We start from the raw sequence: 9,034 nt of genomic DNA, 5'->3' as shown, positions 1-9,034 counted from the left end.
AGCCAGAGTTTGATTTCTGCTGACTTTAGCCCAGCTGATTCTGGGCACCGGAATATTCCAGCCTTTCTCCTCACCAATGACCCACATCACATGACAGGCCTCTGCTTTTATGACAGTTTCTGTTTGAAACTGAAACTGTAAACGGGCCCGATTATAATGTGTGCTGTTGCTGGCTGGTAAACTTGGCTTCTGTCTTTCAGTATTTCTCCACACTCTAATCTATCCTGGAATCCTCCAGCCTGAGGGAGACCATTCAGCCCATCATGCTTGTTGAAAGACCCACCCAATTTAATCCCATACCCCTGCTCCTCCCCTAATTAATTATGCAAATTAGTTCTCACAAGTACATGTCCTTTTGAAAGTTTCGATGGAATTTTTTTTATTCACAGGATGTGGGTGTCACTGGCTGGGCCAGCATTTATTGCCCATCTCTAGTTGCCCTTGAGAAGGTGGTGGTGAGCTGCTTTCTTGAACCGCTGCAGTCCATGTGGTGTAGGTACACCCACAGTGCTGTTAGGGAGGGAAATTAAGTAATGCGTTCCAAATCTTAAACCATCTGTGTAAAGAAACTTCTCCTAATTTCCTCTCTAGTTCTTTTTATAATAAATTTAAACCTGTGATCCACTGACCCACATGCCAGAGGAAATTGTTTCTCCTTTCTTGATCTATCAAAGCCCTTTGTAATTTTGAATACCTTCACTAGGTCTCCCTTGAACTTTCTCTGCTCTAAGAAGGATAATCCCAGCCTCACCAATCTCTCCACACAGTGGAACCCCCTCAGACCTGCTATCATCCCAGTAAACGTAATCTCGCCAGGGCTTTGACATTATTCCACAGGAGGACTCTGCTGCATCCTTCCCTCCAGTCTTGCCTTCTGTTAATTATAAGTACCTATCAGTTATACAGCGTATTGCATAGGTTACTCACTGTATTGTAACTATCAGTTACAGGGTATTTTATCCATTGTGCTGTGTCAGATCCACAGTGTATTGTATTAACAGGTTACAATTGATGCATTGGACACTGCTGGTGAATCACTGGAACAAATATACAGATCCACGATAAACAAACACATCAGCTCTTTAATTCAATCAGCACAATGCTTAATTATAATTTTACTGTAAAACCATAACTATTAACCATCATGCAATAACAATTTTACATCAACAGTTTAAAGGAGAAACTCTGAGCCAATACTTGTTAAGTGCTCCCCATTTTACACTGGAAAAGGTATTTAAATAATAAACTCTTCAGAGTGACAGCCAGTGAGGAGAGAAAGCAAATCCCTTTTACCTTTACTACAGTTACTTCAAAATAATGTCAAATCCAAGTACTTTATGATCACATCGTCGTAAATCAGAATAGTTTACAATCTAATTGCTTCATTTCAGAAGAAAACTCAAAGCTGCCACTATAAATAAATACAAGGCTCCAATCGACTTTAGTGCAGCCACTACTCCATTCACACTGATTTATTTGAACCATCCAATCAATTATTTCTGGACTGGCAAAGCGGGATTTCCTCTTTTCGTGAAAAGCCACATTTTGCCCCACACACAATCCTGTATTTCAGGAACGTACCCTTGAACTAGTGGCATTGCTAACTCCAAACAAGCTCTGATGTCTAATCCACATAACTGTTTATTCATCTGCTGTCAGTAATTCAAATGGTAATACTGTCTGCTGAGTTGTCTGGGTTTCACTCCTCAAAGGGTTTGATTTCATATTCAGCACCTTGAGGAAGGGCAGAGACGCAAGGCTCTGAACCGGTATCTCTGAAAAGCAGAAATAGATCATCTAAACCTTAACTTGTAAGAAACACACAATGATTCACAGCCCAAGGCTGCTAGGTAACTGAAGGCATGGCCATCAATGGTAGATCGATTAAAACTGAGGCTACACAGAAGGCCAGAATTAAAGGAGCGCAGATATCTCCGAGGGTTGTGGGGCTGGAAGAGATTAATCAGATACAGAGGGGCAGGGCAATGGAGGGAATTGAAAACAAGGGTGAGAATTTTTAAATCAAGACATTGCTTGAACGGGAGCCAATGTCAGTCAGCGAGCACAGGGGTGGTAAGGGATCAGGACTTGGTGTGGAGACACGAGCAGCAAAGTTTTCAATGATGTCATGTTTACAGAGGGTACAACGTGAAAGACCAGCCAGCAGTGTGTGAGTTAGTCACGTCTAGAGGTAATAAAAGCATGAATGAGGAGTTCAGCAGGAGTTCGGCTGAGACCAGGGTGGAGTTGGTCAGTGTTATGGAGGTGGAAATAGGAGGTCTTATTGATGGTGCAAATATGAGGTCAGAAAGCCATCTAGGGTCAAATGTGACACCAAGGTTACGAACACACTGATTTAGTAGAAACTGGTTCCAGGGAGAGAGATGGAGTCACTAACTAGGGAATGGAGTTTGAAGCAGGAACCAAAAACAATGGCTTCAGTCTTCTCAATATTTAATTGAAGAAAATTCCTGCTCATCCAGTACTGGATGTCAGATAAGCAGCCTGATAACTTAGAGACAGTGGAGGAGTCAAGAGAGGCTGTGGAGAGGTAGAGCCGGATGTCATCAGCGTACATATGAAAACTAACACTGTGCTTTGTTATGACCACTAGACCTTATAAAATAATTATGTTTTAAACTGTCTCTTTTAATTTAAGGTAAAACAATGTCCTGGAATTTGGGATGGTGTGAAGTTGTACTGAACTCTGTCCAGGAACAGGCCCATGTGATCTGGGTGCCATGGGGACAGAAGACCCAGGTTAAGTCCTATTGAAAATCATGAGTGACCTGGACACAAAGGAGGAAACATTAGGCCTTACTGCTACCAGATACACTGACTCTCAGAGTCAGTCAAACCAAAGGATTTAGGGAAAGATGACCCAAAACAGGTGCTGCAATGCCAGGCAGAAGAAAAGGATTGCTTTTGAGGTAACCACCAAGTGAAGGGCTGATGAGGACGGAACCCAATTCCAACAAAACAAAGAACCTGAAGGGTTAGAGACCATGGAATCACCACAGGAAACCTTGCAATGGGAAATTCGTTCCATTACCCTCAAAGAGTTAAGTGAAGGTGACTTTGTTTAAAAAGACACTAGAAGATTCACCGTTGTGAAGCAGGGAGAAGAGATCCTGTTAGAGCAGGCTGGAGCTTTGGATGTTAAACTCAAGACTTCATGCGTACTGAGAATGAGGTGTCATGTATAAATGCGACATGGGATTTTCAGTTGTGTTAAGAAGTTACCAAGGAATACCTCTTCTGTAGCTTTGTGCATTAGTTGCCTACTTAGTAATGTTTAGTCGATGTTGATTTTAATTTGTTACAGTAAAAGTCTTAAAACGTGAAATCTTGCCATGCAATTCTCTGCATATGTCACTGGGAATTATAACAGGTGATGTCACCGCAGGGCAGTATGTAGATGAAAAATATGTGGGGGCCAAGGTCCTTGGGGGAACAATCAGAAGTAAAAGTGTAAGCGTAGAAAGAGAATCCATTGCAAGTGATACTCTGGCTATGATTAGGTAGATGGGAACAGAACCAGGCAAGAGTAGTCGCATCTGATTGATGACAGTGGAGAAGTGTTGGAGGAGGATGCGGTCAACATGTATCAAAGGCTACATGCAAACAGGCTGAAAAATACAAGGGGGAATAGTTTACCTTTGTCACTGTCACATTGGATGTCATTTGTGACTTTGCTAACCATTTGGGTAATGTGGTCAGGGTGGAAAACTGATTGGAGGGATTCAAACTCCGGGAAAGATCAGCATGAATTTTGGAGACAACAACACATTCAAGGACTTTGGAGAGGAATGGGAGGTTGGGGATGGAACAGTAGTTGCAAGGACAGTGGGGTCAAGAGTTGTTTTTTTGAGGAGAGAGGTGATGACAGCAGATTTAAAGGCGAGAGAGAGACAACACCTGAAGAAAGAGAACCATTAACAACACTGGCTAACATGGGGGTCAAGTGGAGAAGTTGGGTGGTCAAGGGAGGAGGAAGTGGGCCTCATGGACATAATGAGCTTGAAGAGGGCACGAGGGAAGATAGAAGAGAAACTAGAGAAAGTTGTGAGCTCAGGGCCAGGGCAGAGGGAACTTCAGAGGAAGTTTGGCCCAGTGGGTTAGGGGAAGGGAGGGACATGGCTGAGGTAGTTCAATCTTAGTGACAAAGATGTCTGAGAGCTCCTCGGACTTATCGTTGGAAGTGAAGGTGGAGAGGAGGAGGACAGGAGTTTAAGATGGTGGTTTTCAGCCAAAAAAAAAACAAGCCACAAGCTATCTTATTTCAGGATGATCCTGGAGTCATGAGCAGAACCTGACAGCTCTTAATGTGGTCCAGCCAGATCTGGTGTCTGCTCTATCCTTTCAAATCTTCATCCCTTAGTCTTGAGGAAGTGGAGATGAAGCCGTACCAAGGGGAACAGCCCTTGGATAATGGTTTTATGGGGAACTTGGGCATCAAAGGTAACTACAGAAATGTTGTGGAGAACAGGCTAGACAGTTGGGATTTTGAAAGTGTGGCTGTAAATTGGGGGATAGTTTTTTTTTACAGGGATGGATACAGAAGAACGTGGGATTGGGATGAAGAAAGGGGATATAGGTGGTGAGCAATATAAGGAAGTGACCAGAGATGTCTTACCTGTAATTAATTGGATGGGACTGACAAGACCATGTCAGATGGCAAGGTCAAGGGGGTGGTGTGAATATGGGTTGGGGTGTTTACATGGAGAGAGAGATTCAGGGAGGATAGGAAGGCAGCGAACTCAGAGGAAAGAGAACATGATGAGTTGAGATGGAGTTTGAAATCATCGTGGATGAGAGATCGGTCTGTGCAGAGGCTGAGTGAGGAAAGCAGTGAAGAAATCTTGGTGAGAAAATTTTTACATCAATCCTTTCCCCCTGCACAAAGCCCACACATTAACGTTCATAATCTTCCTCTCCTTAATTTGCCCAGCGCATGGCACAGAATATAACCAAGAGATTAGCCCCTTGAGGGTCTGTTTTGCAATCTGGTTTGTGACCCAGAATGAAATCAAGCAAGTATTGAGAGAGAGAAAGAGGAAAAGAGTCCAGTTACTCCCTCAAAATATTGCAAAAGGCAATGTTGACAATGTTGAGGAGAAGTATAAGTGTTGATACAACCAGACAATCCTGGATTCATTTAGCTTGTACCATTGACCTAAAATACTCACCAGCAATCTCATTCGCCTCCAGATTAATCACTTGCAGTGTTCTCAGTTCAGTTAGTTGGTGTGGGAAGACAGAGAATTTATTCCTTGCTAGATTAATAGTTGCCAAGTGTGCCAAAGCTTTGACTTCATCTGGGAGCTGTTTCAGGTTATTCCCTGCAAGGTTTAATTCTGAGGAGATAGAGTTGTTGAAATACAGTAAGTCACAAAAGCAATCTAAAGACAAAAATTGAACGTAACTAAACCTTCCATTTATGACAAGAGCTCCCTGAGACAAAAACGAAGCATTTTTATCTATCCTAGTATTGGCTTCATACTTTATCATGGTCCATGTGGGATTAAAATCCAGGTTCACTGACTGAACATGGTCGCGCTTTTAATACAGTGATCCCAGAATATAGACATCAGAGGTTAGAAATTCCACAATTGTACCAATTCTCAGCAGGGCTTCCATGTGTACTTTGCCCATAACCCAGAGCTAAAGGGTTTCAACTATTTCAGAACAGTTCAAGAGCAAATTATAGCACTACTGGGGCTCTACCCTATCAGGTAGATGGAAAAGATCCCATGGCACTCTTTGAAGAGGAACAGGGGAATTCTGACCAGTATTTATCCCTCAACCGACATCACTAAAAACAGATAATCTGATAGAGATCTGATCAAGTATAACAGAAATCATTCACCTAGCTGTTTGTGGGAGCTTGCTGTGCACAATTTTGCTGCTGCATTTCCTACCTTACAGCAGTGACTATTTTTCAAAGATACTTCACTGGTTGACGAGTGCTTCAGGAGTTTGTGGGAGATACTACATAAGTGGAAGTTCTTTCTTGTAACCAGGAGTCCAAGTACAGTAAGGAGGGTTTGTTTTGTTCATTAATTTTAACTGGGAAGGTGAAAGCACACTGAGTCACAGGGAGCAAGGAATCGCCAATGTGAGTCAAACCCCAGAACGGTACTCCTTTACAACCCAATTTTACCAAATATCACAAGTCAAGTGAGAGTGGGAGCTTTCTCACTGGCCGCCTTCTAAAAGTCGACCAGTTTAAAAAATCAACACAGCTCTCCCGATGGTAGATGCAACCCCTCATTGTGCTACTGGGACACAGGTCATCAGAATCTGATTCAATCTGTACTGTGTTCATTGATCTCAGAGCAGTCACTGGAGCATTATAATTGGCCTCAGTGCCTGAGGCGACAATCCGTCAGTGTGTACACTTTTAATTGCTCTCCAGTGATCCTCTCCTCTGAGTGTGAATATTTGTCATAGGAACAGGAGAAAGCCATTCAGCCCATCGAGCCTGCTCCGCCATTCAATGTGATCATGGTTGATCGAACACTTCAATGCCTTTTGCCCACACTATCCCCATAACCCTTTATGTTATTGTTAATCAGAAATCTATCAATCTCTGCTTTAGACACACTCAGTGACTGAGCCTCCACAGCCCTCTGGGGTGGGGAATTCCAAAGATTCACAGCCCTCTGAACAAAGAATAAAGAAAAGTACAGCACAGGAACAGGCCCTTCAGCCCTCCAAGCCTGCGCCGATCATATTGCCCGTCAACTAAAACATTTTGCATTTCCAGGGTCCGTATCCCTCTATTCCCATCCTATTCATGTATTTGTCAAGCTGCCTCTTAAACACCACTATCATACCTGCTTCCACCACCTCCTCTGGCAGCGAATTCCAGACACTCACTACCCTCTGCGTAAAAAACTTGCCCCGCACATCTCCTCTATACTTTTCTCCTCTCACCTTAAATCTATGTCCCCTAGTAATTGACTCTTCCACCCTGGAAAAAAGCTTCTGACTATCTACTCTGTCCATGCCACTCATAATTTTGTAAACTTTTATCAAGTCGCCCCTCAATCTCCGTCGCTCTAGTGAGAACAATCCGAGTTTCTCCAACCTCTCCTCATAGCTAATAACCTCCAGACCAGGCAGCATCCTGGTAAACCTCCTCTGCACCCTCTCCAACGCCTCCATATCCTTCTGGTAATGTGGTGACCAGAATTGCACGCAATATTCCAAGTGTGGCCTAACCAAGGTTCTATACAGCTGCAGCATGACTTCCCAGCTTTTATACTCAATACCCCTGCCGATGAAGGCAAGCATGCCATATGCCTTCCTGACTACTTTATCCACCTGCGTTGCCACTTTCAGTGGCCTGTGGACCTGTACACCTAGATCCCTCTGCCCGTCAATGCACTTAAGGGTGCTGCCATTTACTGTATAATTCCTGCCTGAGTAAAGAAATTTCTCCTCATCTTGGTCCTAAGTGGCTTCCCCCTTATTTTGAAATTGTGTCCCCTGGTTCTAGACTCCCTAACCAGGGGAAACATCTTACCTGCATCTACCCTGTCTACTTCTTTAAGTATTTTGTTTCAATGAGATCACCTCTCATTCTTCGAAACTCTAGAGAACGCAGGCCCAGTTTCCCCAATCTCTCTTCATAAGATAGTCCCACCATCCCTGGAACAAGCCTTCGTTGCACTCCCACTATGGCGATGATATCCTTTCTGAGGTAAGGGGACCAAAACTGCACACACTACTCCGGGTGCAGTCTAACCAAGGTTCAATACAATTAAAACAAGACTTCACTACTCCTGTACTCAAATCCTCTTGTGACAAAGGCTAACATTCCATTAGCTTCCTAATTTCCTGCTGCACCTGCATGTTAGCTTCCAGTGAGTTATTGATGAGGACACCCAGGTCCCTTTGGACATCTACACTTTCTAATCTCTTACCATTTAGGAAATACTCTGCACATCTGTTCCTCCTGCCAAAGTGGATAGCCTCACATTTTTCCACATTATATTCCATCTCCCATGTTCTTGCCCACTCACTAAGTCTGTTCAAATCCCCTTGAAGCCTCTTTACATCTTCCTCACAACACACATTCTCACCGAGCTTTGTATCATCCGTGAGCTTGGAAATATTGCATTTGGTCCCCACATCCAAATCATTGATATATATTGTGAACAGTTGGGGCCCGAGGACTGATCCCTGTGGTACCCCACTAGTCACCGGCTGCCAATGCGAGAATGATCTATTTATTCCTACTCTCTCTTTTTTCTGCCTGTTAGCCAATCCTTAATCCATGCCAGTATATTGCCCCCTCTCCCATGTGCTTTAATTTTTCTAATCAACCTCCTGTGGGGGACTTTATCAAAAGCCTTCTGAAAATCCAAGTATAATACGTCCATCGACTCTCCTTTATCAATTCTGTTAGTAACATCCTCAAAACACTCTAACAGGTTCATCAAACATGATTTCCCATTTGCAAATCCATGCTGACTATGCCCAGTCAGATCATTATTATCTAAGTGTCCATTTATCACATCCTTTGTAAAAGATTCTAGCATTTTCCCTTCTACTGATGTCAGGCTAACAGGTCTGTAGTTCCCTGTTTTCTCTCTCCCTCCCTTCTTAGATAGTGGGGTGACATTTGCTACTTTCCAATCTTCAGGAACCAGTCCAGAATCTATAGAATTTTGGAAAATGATCACCAATGCCTCTCCATAGCAACCTCTTTCAACACTCTGGGATGCAGAATATCAGGTCCCGGGGACTTATCAACTTTCAGTCCCATTAATCTCTCCAATACAACCTTCTTACTTATACTAATTTCCTTCAACTCCTCATTCTCCCTAGTCCTTCGGATCTCTAAATCTGGGAGATTTCCCATACCTTCCTCAGTGAAAACAGCCACAGAGTAATCATTTAGCTTCTCTGCTATTTCTCTCTTCCCCATTATGAATTCTCCTGACTTAACCTGCAATGGACCCACATTTGTCTTAGACAAGTGCTTCCTTTTTATATACCTATTGAAACTTTTACAGTCTGTTTT

The 9,034-nt window shown here is 43.2% G+C and overlaps 1 protein-coding gene across 2 annotated transcripts in view; it reads right to left on the bottom strand.

The window, feature by feature from the left end:
• Positions 1 to 1,064: 1,064 nt before the first annotated feature.
• The window catches only part of LOC144668503 (leucine-rich repeat-containing protein 20-like), a 31,356-nt gene continuing 23,386 nt past the window's right edge, over positions 1,065 to 9,034 (bottom strand). For both annotated transcript variants that reach the window (XM_078530540.1, XM_078530539.1), the window contains exons 4-5: positions 5,190 to 5,357; positions 1,065 to 1,775 (exon numbers count right to left, since the gene is read on the bottom strand). In XM_078530540.1, coding sequence (XP_078386666.1) covers positions 1,642 to 1,775; positions 5,190 to 5,357 — 302 coding nt within the window. In that variant the 3' untranslated portion in view covers positions 1,065 to 1,641. The remainder of the gene's footprint in view (positions 1,776 to 5,189; positions 5,358 to 9,034) is intronic.

Source organism: Cetorhinus maximus, chromosome 27 (genome assembly GCF_964194155.1).
Source record: "Cetorhinus maximus chromosome 27, sCetMax3.hap1.1, whole genome shotgun sequence".
NCBI classification, from domain to species: domain Eukaryota; kingdom Metazoa; phylum Chordata; class Chondrichthyes; order Lamniformes; family Cetorhinidae; genus Cetorhinus; species Cetorhinus maximus.
Note: the sequence above shows the minus strand (reverse complement) of the source record. Positions and strands in the feature narration are given on the sequence as shown.